At 33.7% G+C, this 19,156-nt stretch overlaps 2 protein-coding genes across 2 annotated transcripts in view; one reads left to right on the top strand and one right to left on the bottom strand.

Annotated features, from left to right (window-relative positions):
- LOC147728078 (alcohol dehydrogenase class-3) overlaps positions 1 to 19,156 on the top strand; it is a 181,029-nt gene that overhangs the window by 110,080 nt on the left and 51,793 nt on the right. Inside the window, exon 4 of the mRNA XM_086961962.1 lies at positions 1,086 to 1,173. Within this exon, the coding sequence (XP_086818088.1) occupies positions 1,086 to 1,173 (88 nt within the window). The remainder of the gene's footprint in view (positions 1 to 1,085; positions 1,174 to 19,156) is intronic.
- LOC147728079 (uncharacterized) overlaps positions 8,135 to 19,156 on the bottom strand; it is a 30,256-nt gene continuing 19,234 nt past the window's right edge. The window contains exons 2-4 of the mRNA XM_086962770.1: positions 9,918 to 10,355; positions 8,477 to 8,692; positions 8,135 to 8,398 (exon numbers count right to left, since the gene is read on the bottom strand). Coding sequence (XP_086818896.1) covers positions 8,135 to 8,398; positions 8,477 to 8,692; positions 9,918 to 10,355 — 918 coding nt within the window. The remainder of the gene's footprint in view (positions 8,399 to 8,476; positions 8,693 to 9,917; positions 10,356 to 19,156) is intronic.

Here is a 19,156-nt window from a genome sequence, read left to right as displayed (position 1 = left end):
TGCAGCTTATACATGTTAGTTGGTACTACTACATGTTTTAAATTGATGGTTGTTTTGGTGACTGACATGTGGATTAACCAGTGAATGGCCTGGCCGTGATCCCACAATCCGATTTGTAGAGCGCGTTAATCACCCAGAGGGGTATCCAGGCGCTTGTGTGAGGTGGAGCTACTCTAACAGCCAGGTCTTAAGTCTACTCCTGAAGTCAGCGAGGGTTGACGTTCGGAGATAGATGGGGAGGTTGTTCCACGCTTTGGCTGCGAGGTGGGAAAAGTAGCGCCCTCTGGTTCGGGTACGAAGGATGCTGGTGACTGTGGCAAGGACCACTGCAGCAGACTGCAGGTGTCTGGTGGAAGGTCAGGTGGTTGGTCATGCATTCTGGTCCCGTTTCGTGGTGGGCTTTGCAGGGGTGCGTGAGCAACTTAAAGTGGCATCTAATTTTGATTGGCGCCCAGTGCATGCTACGAAGCTGGGTGGGTGATGTGGCCTTTTCTGGGCAGGTCCAGGATTATTCTTGCTGCTGAGTTCTACATTGTCTGGAGGTGCTTGGGGTGGTGGTTCCGGCGTAAAGGGCGTTTCCGTAGTCCAGTTGACTAGTGATGAGCTGAGTGCTTGAGTGACGGTTCCTCTGGTGCTGGTTGGAATCAATCTGATGACTGCTTCTTGTAGTAGATTCAATTTACTTTCTGTGGTTATTTCAAAGCCCGAATTGGCCGATCAGCCTTGACCCAATGCTATTTGTAACAAGATTCTTATTTAGATTGAAAGCATCATCACTTTTGGATGTTTGTCCCCATTCATTGATTATCTGTTTCTCCTCTGTTTGACTCCGTTTTCAGATTTCTGTGCAAGGAGAATCGTGATTTTATGTTACAAAGTGAGAATGCACAAGTGGCGCAGTACTTTTTAATGAGGCTCTTAAAAAAAAAAAAACATTTCTTTACTCTTTTTCAGAGGTACTTTAAAAAAAAATAGCATGTGTAATTAAATTAAGCACTGAAAAGCTTTATAGATGTATCTTTATACTGGACAACAACATGCAAATGAATGTCTTGTAGTAAATCTCTTCATTGCTTCCTTTCTAGGTGATCATGTTATTCCACTTTACATTCCACAATGCGGTGAATGTAAGTTTTGCTTAAATCCGAAAACCAACCTCTGCCAAAAGATCAGGTACATATTTTTTTCATGTTTTTGAATCTCAAGCGGACGTGTGCTTTGATTGGGTTTATCATCACAACTGTGGCACCTTGCTTCATGTACACAAACCAGATGACCTTTTATCCATCTTTTCACGTAGCTCCTCTAGTCTGCTTTTCCTCCTGTTAATTTTTCCCCAATCCTACAACTTATTATGTATGTATATGGGATTTTGATAGCACGAGCCTAGCCAGCAGGCAGCAGAGCACTGCAAACAGCTAAAGGCAATCCTAAAGTCAACAAGTAATCTGAGTGGAACCCAGGTTGTGGACAGTTAATGCATTATTTAGTGTTCATTAAACAGTTGAGTCTTCAACTCTTTCCTATATTGAAGGAAGGGGTGAGGATGTGGCCTAACTGCTAGGGTGGACGAACTTGAAGCTGGGGAACTGGGTTCGAGTCTCTGCAAGGACGCCCCACATCCTGTAATTCTGGGCAAATCACTTTATCTCCCCGTGGCTAACAATGACTGTATCCGCCTGTAATGCAACTGGTGCTCATTTAAAGGGCTCTGATACCTTCTGGTCTAGTTTACGCTACATAAATCTCCCCCAAAATGTAAACTAGTGCTAGGGTGGTCCTGATGGACACAGGGATGTGCTTGATATATCCTGGGATATAGATTGGGTCTGCACTCTGATGGTGCCTGGCTTCGGGTGTGCCAAGAACCACCAGAGGTTTTGTAAATGATGTAGCAGATTTTGAAGATGGTGCTGGCCGGCAAGAGGAGTCAATGGAGTTCCATCAAGATATACAGGAATTTATATAGCGCAAATCGCCAACCGGTCTCTAAGCGCTTGCTTAGAGAACCCGTCCTGGTATTCCCCTGTGAGAACCCCGGCAGGGTATCCGCAAGGTGAAAGCCAGGCATCCCGCCGCAAGGGGCCGTTGTGGAGATTAAGCAAGCTATTGCCCAGAGTCAGTGTGAACCCATGAATCGAGTAGGCACCGGAGCGAGAATTGTCGAGTCCATGGACATTTTAGGACTCAAGACCCCGCCGAGCCGGGAATTGAACCCTGGTCCCGGGCTGACCTTCTGCTTCCAGGTCTGCCTCCTCTAACCAGTGAGCCACACTTCTCCACTGGGATGATGGGGGTGATATGATCATATTAGTTCAGTCTCTGGATGATAAATCATGTAGCATGCCCCTAAGGTTTGCCAGTGTGGAGTCTTGGTGGCCATTGAGTAGGGCCTTACCACCTTCCAGATGCAAGAGTACAAAGACTTGAGCACTACCCATAGATTTTGAATCCGTAATGTGACACCTGCTATGTAATCGCTCCATACACCAAGTGGTAAGTATGCTTTTGATTTACAACCAAACATATAATGTGTATTTTGCATGTGTGACAGTAACCTGTGGAACAAAACTTCACATCCAGACTCTGGATGTAGCATGTTAATTATGCTGCTGTTCATCGTCCAACCACATGTTCATTGTGTATCCACAGACTTAACAGCTAATCTATTATGCTTATTCAGCCTTTCTATTCACTCAAGATGTTTTTTGAGAGTCATACAAACTGGCCTTTGGAACTGTCCCACCTTCTTAGGTAATCTATTTCTCCAGTTTCTTTGTTAACCACTAAAGCCATGATAGATGGCCTTCGTCGTATCAAGAAAACAATCTGTTGCCTTCTAGTGAAAATGCAAACCGGTTTTCCTGCCACGTTCCACGTCCCCTACCTGGACCACTTCTAAATCCCATCTTTAGTGTGTTGATCGAGAAGATTGAGTGGTGGACCTGAGCTCTTTGTGCCTGGAACACTGATTCCTCAGACAGAATTCACTGTTCTGCGCTGGCGAGAAAGAACCCTATAGGTGCATTGCAGGTGGCACTGTACCCTTGGCATAAGTGTAACTACAGGGAAGTGCCTGTTCCCTCTCAGCAGATTAGATCTGAAAGGGATCCAGAGTGGATTGTCATTAATATAAGGCCTTGGGCTTCCTCTCTAACGTAGTCCTTCACATTTAGAAATAAGAAGGCATGACGATCGAGAAGCCGTGATGGAAGCAGAGTGACCCATATGGACATCAAGAGTAGCCCTTGGACTCTTGTCCAGGTTGAACAGTTGTTCAGCGGTTTGTTTTCAAAAAGGACACCTGGGGGCATCCCTAAACTAGTTGTCCGGACAAGTAACATGGGCATTTCAGCCTTTAAGAGCTTCTTAAGAACACATTTTTGGCGGCCTGGAATGGATGCAAAAGTGGATTGTATTGCGACTGTATTGGGAATGTGTCGGTGTGATCAGAATCCAAGGAATACCACTTTTACTTTGCACCCTGTGCCATGACTGACTGGAGCTTGCTTGGCAAAAGTTAGGCTTTGATTTGTCTGGTCTGTTCAGGAAAATGCCACCTCATTTACAGTATGCATTTGTTTGTGTAGACTCCTCAAAATGGCTTGAAGTAAAGTTTGTGGAAAGAGTGACCACTTTGAAAGTGTTGGAATTTCTCAAGGAAGAATTCCCTGAGAGAATAGTCGATGACCATGGAGTACAAATTAATTCCAGTGAAGTGTGTGAGCTTCTTTGGTTGCATCGAATTAACCTTTATAATTGGGTTGCAATTGTCTGGTTGAGTGTTGTAGCCATTACTTAGAAGATAGTGTGCTCTTAGCCTTCCTAACCATAGACAATTGGGTCAGACCTTCAGGGAGAGGTTGTAGACCTATTTTATTTCACGCCACACTGTAGATAGTGTAAGCCCATTTCAATTACTTAAAGGAGATTGCTGGACTCAAAAATGTGTCCCTTGTGTTTCAAGAATAGGTTCCTTTTTGAAACAAGCATTTGCAATGCAATAGGTCTCGTAGTAGTTAAGTTAGAGTTTTTGGTATTGCTTGGCATAGTTTTTGGATACTATATTTTGTTAGTACAAGTAGATATATTTGTAGTACTATTATAGTTGTAAATGTACGATGGAGGTAGCATATAAACAAATTATATACAGTATATGTATATTTCAGAAATAGTATGTTAACAGACAGATAGTAATTGGGAGATAAGTATTGTTAGGGTAAGGAGGCAGTAGGTTGAGAAAGGTAGTGTGGAAGGAGGTCCTAGGTGTTAGTTATTGTTTTTAGTATGATGCAAGGTGGTAGGCGGCAGAGAAAGGCAGTGAGGAAGGGTATTTTTATACAACAATAACTTAATGAAGAAGAGATAACTTGCTCAAAGTTTACTGTTATTAAAAAGTCTGGGGGGAAATTTTCTAGGCAGTGTACCACTCTCCTCCAGGCAGTGGTGTACTTACATTTGTATGCTAGGATGTAAATGGAAATAATTGTATAATAACTACTTTTTAGTAAATCATAGTATTCATATATGAACTATAATAAAGTATAACTTACCTTAATAGCTTTGACTTATTGCTTTAATGTAGCAGTTAAGTTGCTTACTATTATGTTGAGGAGGGAACTTTGTTCAAGGTATCAAGCATATTTGTGATGCCCATGTATACAATTGCAGTCCTGTTAATAAATTGAACAGAGCAAGTATGAGGTACAAGAGTAGTCAATGACATGTTAAAATCAATTATCTAGGTAAACACAAAGTGACATGGTAACTTTTATTTTAGTTTATATAGTGAAGTAAAGTTGTAGTGAGGAGCACATATAATTAAGTAAAACAATCCCTTCAATACACTGAATTTGATTAACTTGTAAACTTTGAATTCTGTCTAGCAGGTATTTATAGTATAGTATAATACTATATAGATATGTAGTATTTTTTTAGTTGTAAACCTATTATATAGGTAGCATATAACTATATTACATACATTTTATATGCAATTTTAGAAATATTATGTCTACACATTAACAGTAAATGTAAGTTAAGTTTTGTTTGGGCAAGGAGACAGGAGGCAGAGAAAGGCAGTGTGGGAGGAGGTCTCAGATGTCAGTTATTGCTTTTAGTATCATTCAAGTTGGGTAACATTAGTCAAAGAAGAGATCTTTATTTAAAGTATTCAAGATATTGTTTAGGTAGCAGGTTTACAATTTTAGTCTTGTATTAAATTGTTGACAGACTTAGACTTATGTAAAAGAGCAGGTAATGGCAAGCTAGTATTAGTTAAGCGCTTAACATAGTGACATGTTAACTTTTATTTTTAGGTGATAAAGTATAGATATAGTTTAGTAATGAACAAGTAATATACAACTAAAATACTACCTTTATAAACATACTTAGTTATAACTTGTAAAGGTGAAATAATATGATGTTATAAATACTGTGCATTAGGATGCTGAGGATAGTTAACACTTTAAGTGCTGCCTTGGTGCATTGGCTGATGGCAGTACTACTTTTCTAGTGCTGTGCATGACCTCTGGACGCGCATTTAGATTTAGTTTCAATGGACAGCATAGCATTTGGGAGGAATGTTCAATAGCATCTATGATGTTTATGGTATTAAGTAAATAGTTAAGTAAGCTAGTTGTTATGGGGAAAACTTTGTTTTGTGCTATTCAAGATTGTTTAAAATTAAGTTGTACTGCAGTAATAGACTTAGCATTTTGTTAATGATTTTCTTTATACTGGTGGAAGTTTATCTTGGTAGTAAAGATGCAGGTCCTATACACTTTCATAATAAATAACTTTAGCATGAAGAGATAACTTGCTCAAAGTTTACTGTTATTAAAAGTGTGGGGGTAATTTTTCCAGGGAGTATACCACTATCCCTCAGCCAGTATGATGTACTTACATTTTGATGGCAGGATATGCATGGAAATATTTGTAAAAACTACTTTGTATATATTTACAGTTTTGACACATAAACTATAACATAGTATAACTTACCTTAATAGGTGTGACTTATTGTTTTTCTTTAGCAGTTAAGTTGCTTACTATTATGTTGGGAAGGCAATTCTGCTCAAGGTATTCAGCATATTTGTAAAGCAGCATGTTTACAATTGCAGTCCTGCCAATAAACTGAACATAGACAAGTGTGATGTACAAGAGTAGTTAATGACAGGTTAAAGTCAATTATATAGGTAAACACAAAGTGACATGGTAAGTTTCATTTTTAGTTCATATAGTGAATACAGTTTGTAGTAATAAACACATATAATTAATAAATAGCATAATTTCAATACACTGAATTTGATCAACTTGTAAACTTTTGGTAGTCTAGTAGGTGTTTATATATAGTACTATATATGTAGATATAGTAGTATATACTATATATCTAGATATGTAGTAGTATTATAGGTGTAAACCTATTATTGTTGTAGCATATAACTATATTGTATACATTTTATATGCAATTTCAGAAATATTTAGTTGATACATTAATAGTAAATGGAAGATAAGTGTTGTTAGGGCAAAGAGGCTGGTGGGAGAGAAAGGCAGTGTGGAAGGAGGTCTTAGGTGTTACTCATTGCTTTTAGTACCATTCAAGTTTGGTAATATTTGCCAGAGAAGGGAAGTTGGAGGAAAGTATTCAAACTATTGTCTTAGGTAGCAGGTTTACATTATTAGGCTTTGTATTAAATTGTTGACAGATCTAGACTTACGTAAAAGAGCAGGTAATGAATGGCAAGGTAGTATCAGTTATAGAGTTAAACATAGTTACATGGTAACGTTTTATTTTTCGGTGATAAAGTATAGACATAGTTCAGCAATGAACAAGTAACATACAACTAAAGTAATCTTTTTATACACATACTTAGTCTTAACTTGTAAAGGGCAAATAATACAATGTTATAAATACTGTGCATTAGGATGCTGAGTATAGTTAACTTCTTAACTGCTGCCTTGGTGTATTAGTGGATGGCAGCACTATCTTCCTTAAGTTGTACTAGAGAATAGATTTAGCATTTTTCTAATGATTTTCTTTGTACTGGTGGAAGTTTATCCTTTGTAAAGATGCAGGTCCCACACACTTTCATACAACAATAACTTTAGCAAGAAGAGATAACTTGCTTAAAGTTTGTGTTATTAAAAAGTGTGGGGGGAATTTTTCCAGGGAGTATACCACTCTCCCCCAGCAAGTATATTGTAGTTGCATTTTGATGGCAGTAGGTGCATTATAAGTAATGCACAATTAATATTTTAGCAAGTTACAGATTTGACACAACTTTATAACATAGTATAACTTACCGTAGTAGGTGTTAGTCATTGGCTTCATTTAGCAGTCAAGTTGATTACCATTATGTAGAGAAGTGAACTTGGCGTAAAGTATTTAGGATATCTCCAAGGCAGCATGTTCTATTGCAGTCCTGGTATTAGGTAAGAGCTTTTAGTAAATCAATGGATATGACAGGCGTTAGTAAAAGTAATAGTGGCATTAAATTTGCAAATTTGACAGGATTAGAAAAGGTGCACCATCAGAATGCAAAGGTAAACTAGTTTTTTAATGACACATTTTTGATTTGAACTCACATTTTTGTCACTTTTTTTATTAATTGTAAATATACAACATGTAAACGATCAATAACACTCAATTTCTTTAAAACTTACTATTTAACTTCACAGTTGCATATGTTACACTTAGAAAATGTAAGCAAATATATAAGTATAGATTGTATACAAAAATAACTTGAGATTTGTATAGTAAGTCACATACAGTAATTCTAATAAAAGCATTGCAAAAAGTGATTAGCAATTTAAAGTAATTTTGTTATCTAGTTTTGTATGAAACACATCTTAAGCGATATATATATGTATTGTCTTATTAAAACGTGTGTAAAGTAACATTGTAAACATTATTTGTATTTATAGTAGACAACATTTTTAGTAATTCCCACACAGTAAATATTATAAAAGCATTTCAAACGGTTATTTGCACTCAAAAGTAATTTTGTAATCTAGTTTTGTATCAAACACTTTAAACAATATATATGTTGTGTCATTTAAACTTGTGCAAAGCAACATTGTAAACATCAATTGTATTTTTAGTATCCAACATTTGTTAAATATGGTATAATTGCTGACATTATATGTTCTCAATGATGTTTGTGATAGATCCATTGCAAAATGTTATCTTTACATATAATGGTAGATATTTCATTAATGTGTCTGCTAAGTTGTCTACATCATAGCTTATATGCAAAAAGTCCATTAAAGTAGTATTGTTAATTTCCATGGATTGGAAATCTTCTGTTCCATTTACTTGTACTGTTACCATGCTTGTTTCCTGATGTAGTTTGTCTAATCCATAAATAGTTACGTTAAGGTTTTCTTCGGGTGGTTTTATTACCTGCAAAGATACTGTTTTAGTATTTATTCATTTACTCATATTAACTAACTATTAATTGCAATGTAAAATTTTACTTACCTGTATTTTTGTATGGCGGGTTGTGTTTAAAATCTTTTCTTTGTTAAATTCATGCACCGTTACGTGCGATAAATGTACATATTGTCCAATTACTATTGGGAAGTCGGCTGCCTCTCTCCATAGAGTAATTTTCACAGAGTCCGTAGTATCTTTGACAGTGATACTTTTCAATTGTGTTTCTTGGCCTCCAACGAATATATTTTTTGTTTGTTCTTCCTGTAAAATAGTATATGTTCATTATATATTTTTTACTTAGTAACACGGATTGTGCTGGCTTTTGTTCAATTTGAAATATGATTAGTGTTGACATGACAGTCTTTGCAAACAAAACAACTAAATTTCACATATTTATTTGTTGGTAATAATTGTTTTTTTTTTGTTATTGTGTTACTTTCTTTTGTTACAAGAGTTGTATTAACTTACAATCTTTAGTAATTGCTTTTCGTATGTGCAATTTGCTGTTATAGAATGCTATAGCTATGAAAAGGATATGCTAATAATTCAATTATTAGTTTACTTACCTTTTAATATTGCTGCTTACAGTCTATATCGGTTATATTATAAATTTGTGAGATTTAGGTGGGAAATGAGTTTGTTGTAGGCTTGGTAAAAGTGGTAATTTGTGTTGTGTGTTCTTGTTTCCATATGTTAATGCATTAATAGCATTATTAGCATTGTGGTTGGTATGCAGATTTTACTGCATCCCACAATGCTAATAGTACAGGAAGTAGCTACTGTTATAGGTACAACTTCATATATGTTGCGACACCTGTTTTATGGTGGGGGGTATTGTTTAATGATAGGGTGATTGGGTATATTAAGTTTGCTCTTCATTGTCATTGGTCTCATAGTTTAGTAAATAGTGTAGTATAATTTATATTACTTACCTGTTATTAAATGGTGCACACTTTTGTTGTGATATATATAGTATGCATAGTATTATATTGTATCTGCATATATGTTTACGTAATGCAAATACTTGGCAATAAGTGTAGTATAGTATTTAGCTTACTTACCTGTTATTTAATGGTGCATACATTAGTTGTATGATGGTTTTAATGCACAATGGTTGCATTATTTATTTCCTTAGTACCCTTAGTAAATGCAATTTCTAAGTATTTGCATATGTTGTGTAGTTTGTGTATTTTTATAAGTTGTAGATTACTTACCTGTAATTTGTTTTTGGAGAGTAGCAATATCAATGTAAATAATTTTACATAGTAACACAGATATTAATTATAAGGAACAACATATGTTGCTAGTTTTTCTAGGCAATTATTGGATTTGCATGTTTCAAAACATTTTAGTACTGTAATACATATTTTTATTTGATGATAGATACATTTAGTAACATGCAAGTTTTAACTTTTTAAAAGTGTACCTTATTTGGTACGTCAAAAAATGCAGTAGTATAAATGATAAGCATAAAAATATAGCTCACCTCAATTATCGTTCCGGAGACGCTTAGGAGTGTTTTTACACTCACTTCTCTCACTGTCTTTATTGGAGACACTGGTGGAGCTGGTGGTTGCAAAATATTAATTGCTTCTTGAATTATTTCTGCAGGTATCTCAATTGGTGGCATTCTTGAAATCTTACTTTGTTTTGTGATAATTAGAGTGTCATTTTTCAAAAGGTAATTCCGAATTAGCATGCCATATCCTTCTTTTGTCTGTGCATAATAATCTTCATTATAGCAAGTAGCTTTTAAAGATGATGTTTGATCTGCTAATGCCATATGATACATTACTTTATTTTCTTGCTTTGCATTGCGATAGTATGTTTTTCCAGTACAGTGAATTATATTGACACGAATTGCCTTTTGGTATGGCTTACTTTCGTCTGGTTTGTTGTCCTTTAAATCTTGAATGGAAATCATCTGTAAAAAAAATGCAATTATTTAATATGGTACCATAATTGTAAAATTGTCACATTATAACGGTCTTTAATGCATATAAATTAAATAGCTGTCCAAATTGGTTTATGATCACTGTAATATGACTCTAAAGTTCCATAATGTTGTATGTTTGCATTTGTAAATATATGATCTAATATAGAATTGTAATCTGTTGTAAGTGTGTTTATTTTTTGAACACAGTTAAAGTTTGTTAACATGTAATCTAATAATACATTTGTACTGTGTGTTGGTTTTTGTAAATCAACATTGAAATCACCCATTATAACATATTTATGATTTGGATAATTTTTTAAAATTGTTGTTAGTATTTGAAATAGTATTTGAATGCTTACCTTTGGTGGCTTGTAGATTATTACAAATAGGTAGTCATTGTTTTGTATTTGTTTTGTAAATTGCAAAATGTCAATTTGTTTTTCTGTTGTAAATATTGGTTGTATTTTGTGGTTTGTTTTATAATATACTATAATCCCATGATTTGTTTGTTTGTCATGGTATTTATCAAATATTAGCATATTGTAATTTGGAAGTATAAATGCATCTGTACTTGCTTTATGTGTTGTATTTATTTCTGTGAAACATAAAATATCAGCATTTAATATGTTACTGTCAGCTAATATGTATTTAAAATTTTTTTGTAGTGAGCGTATATTTTGTACAATGACAGTAATGCTGTTTTTAAAGTGTGATATTTGAGTTATGGATATTTGTAGTGGCATATATGTTTTTAATCAGAACATTTCTTCATGGACCTTTGGGTGTATTGCAATTTTTGTTTCATCAAAGTTTTTTATATAAATATTTTGTAATGATTTAGCTCTACTAATAGCTACATAGTGTAGGTGATGTGTTTTTGTATTAAAGTGTATATAAAGTGGTTCAATTGTCTCACCTTGTGTTCTATGAATTGTCCTTGCTGATGATTGCCGTAATGGAAATTGCTTTCGTATTATAGTTAAACATTTTTTAGTGTATTGAAAGTTTCTTGATATAGGCAATATTGGTGTCCACTCATGTGATATATTAGCATGGTATAAATGTTTATTTTGTTGTCTTGTACTTTTACCAATATTTTTTTTATCAAAATGTATCCATACTATAATAGGTATGTTATTTGTACAATCAACATATTCTATGGTTCCTGTTGCTCCATTTGTTAATCCATCATTGACTGCAAGATTTGCAGTTAAATCATATCGAAGTTTAATTGCAATATGTAGTGTGCTTGCTAATCCCATTGTTTTTGTAGAGTCTGTTGGTAATAGCTTTAATATTTTGTCTTTTACTTCTTGACTTACGTCTGAAGCAACTGTGTCTATTGCTAATGTGGTATAAACTGCATGATATTGCATATGTTGTAATAATACTGTGTTATTTATTTCATTCACTTCTTTGTTAGTACCCATGATATATGGTATACATTTTTTAATACTTTGTGGAGGTTCTATTTCTCGTGATTTGATCTTTGTGATATCATTTTTTGTGTGTTTCCCTACTCTTAATCTGTTGAGCATTTCTGCAAATGGCATGTCATTTAGTTGTCTCATTATTTTTGTAAGCTCATATAATTGAAAATGTGTTCTCCACAAGTTAGTGCTTAATGGCCCATACAAATGTTTTGAATTGTCAAATATGTATGTATCAAATACGGGCTTTAATTGATAGAAATCTCCAATTGCTAATATTGATATTCCTCCAAACGGTTGGTTAGAAGCTTTTATTTCTTGCAGTCTATTGTGTATGAAATTAAACATATTTGCACCTACCATTGATATTTCATCTATTATTAGTACTTTTAAATGCATAAGCTTACTTTGAAGTATGCTTCTGTTTTCATGAGTTAGTTGTTTATATGTTAATGTTTGTGATACTGGTATTTTGAAAGTACTGTGGAGTGTTTGTCCTTGTATATTATGTGCTGCTTTACCTGTTGGTGCTGTTAGTAATATATGAACATTTTCTGGATTTTCTCCGGCTTTAGTATTGTAGTAGCGTAATAATGTTTGATGTAGTGCTGTTATCAGGAAGCTTTTTCCTACTCCTGCACCCCCAGTACAAAATGTATAAAAAGGTACTTTTTGTGTTTTAATTGCATTTAGATGGTGATAAATGAAGTTTATTTGTTCTAATGTTAAATTTAGCATTAGGTCATTGTATTTGTCTTCTGGTAACATATTATTTATTAAGGCTTCTTCTTCTGTAGTACTTCTAATTCCTAAATCCAAAGATATGTCGTACTGTAATTCTTGATCATATAGGGCATTGTCATTATGTAAATCATCTTGTATATGTATTGGCATTTATATAGCGCACTACTTACCCGTAGGGTCCCAAGGCGCTTCGACCGCTGCGAAACCCTTCCTGGCTTCCCTGAGAGATGGTCCCTTAATGGGTATCCCCAGGGTGAGACCAGGCATCCCCGGCGGTCTGGTGGGGCCGTTAGTGAAGATGAGGCAAGCTAATGCCCAGAGTTGCCGAGTGTGATCGCTGATCAGAGTGGGCACCGAGGCGAGAGAATTATCGAGTCCGCTGACCCTGGTCCAGAAACCTGCCGCGCCGGGATTCGAACCCTGGTCCCGGGCCGTCCTCTGCTCTCGGGTCTGCCGCCTCTAACCAGTGAGCCACACTACTTCACTATATTTATCACTGGGGATAATGGTGGTGTAAGGATTGCATCATTTTCTGTTGATATATTACTTTTGCAAAGTATTTGATGTTGTTTATTATATATATAATGGTTTGCATCAATAATTGTTTGTAATTCTAGATATCTTTCGTAGTATGTATCTTTTGTACCAATTATATTATTCTCTATTCGCCAGGGATAAAATAGCAATAATAACTCTCTATAATAATTTTCAGGATCATTTAATTTGCTGAATCTGCAGTATCGTATAATTTTTTGTTTTGTGCGTTCAGTGAATGTAGTATTGCTTTGTTTATTAACTATGTTATTAATTTCTATTTCTTCATCATCCGAGCTATAAAAGTTGAGTTCTAAAAGTAAGTTATCATGTGTGTTTGTAACCTTTTTTTTTTTTTTGCAGTTTGTTTTTTTGTATTGTAATTAGATGCGTAGTCAGCTAGTGTAATTTTTTCCAATGTTAATGGACGTGTGCTGTATTTTACAAGTATATTGTCAAATTGTATATCAGTTGATGTGTCTGGTAGTGAATTTATTGTATTTATGTCTTTCATTAAATATGTGCGTTTATCTGGTCTATTTGTATTTATAAATACAAATGATCGGGAAGCTTTTCGTAATGGTATTTGTAGTATTAGATAAGCTGCCTCTTGTGCACTAATTTCAGTACAATTTAAGAATTTATTTCCTATGTGTTTTAATTGTTCTTTAATATTTGGATTGTGTTGTACTTCTTTTGTAGCTTGTGCAATGATTTTACTTAACCCTCTTTGAGATTTACTAATATAAGAAACAATATATACAGCATATGCATCTAAAACGTATTGTATATCTGTTAGCTTGCCATGCCTGTAATATTATGTTGTTGTAGTTATTTATATAACACTCTGCTGGAGTTCTTTTTAGAGCTATAGTTGTTTTTTGTAGTCTATATTGTATGCATGTTATATATTGTTCTTCAGTTAATTTCATGTGTTGCAAAAAATCATCAAATGTATAAGTGGCAAATTCTTGTGTATGCATTGTTGTATGGATTAATTGTATGTGTTCTTTTATGAGATCATTTGTTGTTTCTAATTGCAATGGTTCTAATATAGTAGTATGTCGCATAGGGTATCTTGGATATTGGTATTTACATGTTTTTTGATGTTTTATGCGACAGTTTTTAGTATGTCCATGTTTTTGCAAGGGTATTAAATGTTGTATATCTGAGTTTTCAGTTTTTTCACACGTTATATGTTGATCAATAAATTGTGTTACTTCATCATTGTTAGCTTCATTATATCTAGGTGCATTATGTATCCAAAGTAATGCATGTATATGTGGTGACCCACGTTGTTGAAATTCTACTCTGTAAAAATAATCTACTATTTTACCAATAGGATTACTATTATGTAATAATATGCTATTGAATAATTTTCGTACTTGGTAGTCGAAATGGCGAGCACATATAATTGGATTTTGTTGTATTAGTGTACATTTGCTTTCCCAAGACATATCAGCAAATTCTTCAGGAGTGCATTCTTTGTTACCATTTATTCGTAATAATATGTTAATTAGATGAAACCATTTTGTTTCTGCCGCTGACAATGTTAGGAAAAAAGTTGGTACTCCTAATTGTTTTAGCATTGCAAATATTTCTTTTTTACAATTCTCCCAATATGGAGGTGAGCTGCGTATTGTCTTTAAAATTTTGTACCCTTCATTATATTGTAGTATTCCTTCTAAATTTTCTTTTATGTGTTTTACTGTTATAACTTGCCCATTGTTAAAATGCTTTCTAAGTGATATGAAAATTTTGTCTTGTATTTGTTTAATTTGCAATTTTTTAAGTTTAAAAAACATATTTGTTACTGATTGAGCTACTCTTTTGTCACAATTTCTAAGTTCAGATTTACAAATTGTACTGTAATGTACTGGTACATGTCTATCTTCATTTGCTGGTCTACGTTGTCCGGCAAATATTGTTGGGAATGCTAAGTATTCTGAATCTTTATCTTCATATAAACCTCTTGGTATGTTATGTTCAGCAGGTGCTAAACTTAAAATATTAATGCTATCTGTTGTTATTGTTTCATTATTTAACATAGTATCTAAGTTACCTGCTGGTATGTTATCTGAACTGCTCGATGTATTATCTGTTTCTGAAGTGTGTATGTTGTCATTTGTTATTTCTGGTGTATATTCCCAATCTTTGTTTATTGTTATTCCATATTCTTTAAATAATGCACTATTTCTTGCTAGATAAATGGCTGCTTTTTTTACAATGTTAGGTCTGACATTTTCTAAATGTGTGTATGATTTATAACTTAATTTTCGTTTTAATTTAATGGGTATTGTCATGTTATCATGTGTTTGTCTAGGTAATATTGTAACAGTAGTCATTACATCAGCTGGTACATTAACAACAGCACCTGATAACGACTTTTGAAAACCACGCGGCAATGTTCTTATTTGTAGAAAAGGTATTCTTGGTGAAACTAATCTTCTAAGTTATGTAGGTATAGTTCAGGTGGTATATCGGGAAATTTCATTCCATTAAATACTGAACTTGGAGGTATTTTCTTTCGACTAATATATTTGTAGCATGTGTTACATATATGGTCAGTTTTTTGTGAACTTATATCACATTGTATAAATGTTTTGTGGTTTTTAATGATATGTGTTGGTCTTACTGTTTCTTTATGCCACATTTGATTACAAATAGTGCAAATATATTCTGGCCCTGATTGTATTTCTTGGTGAAATTTGGCAATGATATTTGATTGTAATGTGATGTTTTCTATAATAGCATTATGTTGTGTATTATTTGTTGGTGTGTGTTCATGTATAGTGATGTATTCTTGGGTTAAAGAGTCAGTATGTAAGTTTGCGGTAGTAGTTTGTGGTAGTAACGATACTTTTGTTGTGTGTTCATTAATATTGCTTTGATTATTTTTGGCAGCATTATCACTGTTTGTTTTTGTAGGTGAAGATATAATAGTTTTATTTGTAATGTGGGATGCTTTTGCAGTATGTACAATCATATGTTTAGGTGTATTTGCCGTAGTTTTACGTTTCTTTCTTTGAATTGTCTTTTTTAAAGATTTTTTTTGGATTGTATGTATATTAATTGGCACTAATTGTATTATAATATCAGTATTTTTAGTACACAGTTCAGTAATAATAAGATGTAATAGATATTCTATTAGTTTATTTGCTGTTTCTATTCTTATGGCTGTACTTGTTAATTTTATATATATATGTTCTATTAGATCTGTTGTATTGCAATTATATATAAAGAAAGATTTACTTGTTTTGCCTATTGTAAATATTTTGTTATTTATCAATAATAATATAGCATTATATGTTGTCAACATATCATTTAATACTAGTGCAGTTTCTTTTTGTAAAGTATTTTGCACTGATATGTTATAATAGCAATCTTTATAAAATGTTATTGCAGATATTATATTATTGTGATCTATGTATTTAGGTATGTCTGCTATTTCTATTTTCTTTTTGCCATAAAATATTTCTATTTCTGTTTGTAAGTTGTAACTTAATTGCATTATATTATTAAGGTCTTGTTCAGTCCACTTAGATGCATTGTGGGTGCAGTTATATATGATTGCAAATATACTATTTGCAATGTAGATGTTATGTTCTGTGTTAATTTTGTTTTCATCATTATTCATTTCATCTGACTGTATTTTAATGTTAATATTACATGTGATTGCTTTAGATGTAATATTTTCTTTTGCCTCAAAGTTTTGTAATTCTTGTATATTAATAGGGACTTGTAATTCTTGAGTTATTGCTGAAGTTGTTAATATACTGGCTTTGACTGAGTTACATATTTGTTTGTTTGTTGTGTTTGTGTATGTATTGTGATCTATGCTTTTTGTTTGTGTGTTTCGTTTTGTGTGTGTTGTACTTTGTTTTATTATTCGTTTTTTTACAGTGCTTGTATTTTTTGCTTGTATATTTAAGTGTTGTTCTATAGCTGTTTTATTGATGTCTTTAGTATTATGAGGTGTTGGCGGATTAGCATTATCGTGTATACTATTGTGTGCGGTTTTTTATTTTTTTATTTTTCTTAATATTTTTGGAAGTTTCAGTATTTGGTCGTTGTCTCTTGTTAGATGAAGACCGGTTGTTGCTAATATCTGTAATTGTTTTTTCTGTACTTGATGTAAGTTCTTTTGTTACTGTTAGTATATTTCTTGTAAGCAACTTTGTAGATACAGATTCTTGGTAAGATGTACTTGCACTAGCGTGTAATAGTTTAGTTTAATTTGTAGTATGCATAAAGTATTGTGATTCTGTACATGGTGCTTTTTTAAGGTAATTTTGTTCTGCCTTTTTTAATGATTTTTTGTTTATGCTTCGTATTTTTAATCCAGTTAATTCGAATGGTACATTATCTTCATTATTTTTTTTAATTTGGTGAGCTAAATTGTAAATGTAGTTCATTACATCAGGTAAAGTATTTTTTTGCAAAAGTATACTTGTTCCATGTGGATGTGGCATTCCATTGCTGCCTCTACTATGTGAATCAAAGATATAATAATGATCTTCACTTTTTATAATAGATATAACGTATATATCCATGCAGAGTAATACTCCTGAATTTATTAATGATATTGTTAATGCTGTTTGTATGTCTGGGTATAATGTATCAAATTGTTGTAATATATTTCCGTAGTATGGTTGACATGTTTTTATAGAATATATGTTGTTTGTATGTGTAATATATTTAGGTAAATCATCAGGATGCATAAGATATTGTTTATTAAAAATGTGCATATCTTTATATAAAGCATCACCTAGATCCATAATGTAATGCAAATCTTCTTTGTTCCATATTTGTGCTGGTTTTTCAAAGTTATGAATAATAGCAAATGTACTATTTGGTAAACATTGTTTGCCTTTTGATATAACTGAGAATTTGTCATGTCCTTGATGGTAATCCGCTTGTATTATTTTGTGCATGTTTTAATCCTTTATATAATATTTGGTGTTATAATTTATTAGTAATACTTATGTTGTTAGATATAACAATTGGATTTGTGTGATATGTTTTAATTAAGCTTTTATTTATCTAACAATGTCAATTGTAGCTATGATGGGTATTGTTAGTTAACATAGAAATATATATTAGTTAAATAAATGTCTTACCTTTGTTGTTTTCTTTTTTGGTAATATGCTGCTTTGGTAATATTCTGCAGAAGTAAGTAAATGGTAAAATTAGTATTATAATAATATTTTAATTTCTATACAGATAATGCCATTTATAGACTATTAGCCACATCATTTTTACAAGGGTAATATAATATTCGTTTTTAGGTTTTGCCTCGCTAAAAAGATGCGCTCTGTGCATTTTTTTTGCGCAGGCAAAAACCTAATGAGTATTGTGTGTGTGTTTGGGTTGGCCCTTGGCATTCATTGGCTGGCTCCATAAATGGAGCTTAGCCATTGGACGAGGGGCTTGTTTGGCAATGCCAGACCAGACATGGGGGCGTTCCTGAGATTATTTGGCTTTTGCCGATGTCACCTGACGTTGGTACTGCCCCTGATTCTGGTCTGGCATTACCAGCACCTGCCTTCCTGCTCTGGCTGTCTTCTGCGTCTTTCCTCCTCCTCTTGACCCCTTCTGTCCTCTAACTCATTAATACCTGCTGCAGTTCAAGAATGCTTTTGAACCTGGAGGCCAAATTAATGACAGGCCATTCTACGAGAATCCTATCAATGGAGTGCTTAACTTTCTGTATATTTAACATCTGAAAGCATTTGATCACATCACATCACTGGGCAGTGGAGACAATGAGGTCTGGTTTGCAGAATACACCATTGAAATCAGAAATTTGCCTTTGACAATAAATTATGACGTAATGCAGCTAACACAAATGTAATGTGTGAAACTGCAGATTGTTATGTTCAGCTAGAATTTTAGGACTGTTACTTTGCACTGTGAAATACTTTTTTTTGCATCTCCAAGCACCCACTGCTTCAGAGTGGAGCTTTAGAGTGCAGAGTCAAAGTAGAGCTTCAGAGTGGTGCTTCTAAGTGGAGCTTCAGAGTGGAGCTTCAGAGTGGAGCTTCAGAGTGGAGCTTCAGAGTGGAGCTTCAGAGTGGAGCT

The sequence above is a fragment of the Lissotriton vulgaris genome, chromosome 3_1 (assembly GCF_964263255.1).
Source record: "Lissotriton vulgaris chromosome 3_1, aLisVul1.2, whole genome shotgun sequence".
NCBI lineage: Eukaryota > Metazoa > Chordata > Amphibia > Caudata > Salamandridae > Lissotriton > Lissotriton vulgaris.
The sequence above is the reverse complement of the archived record's forward strand: the minus strand, read 5'-3'. Positions and strand labels throughout refer to the sequence as shown.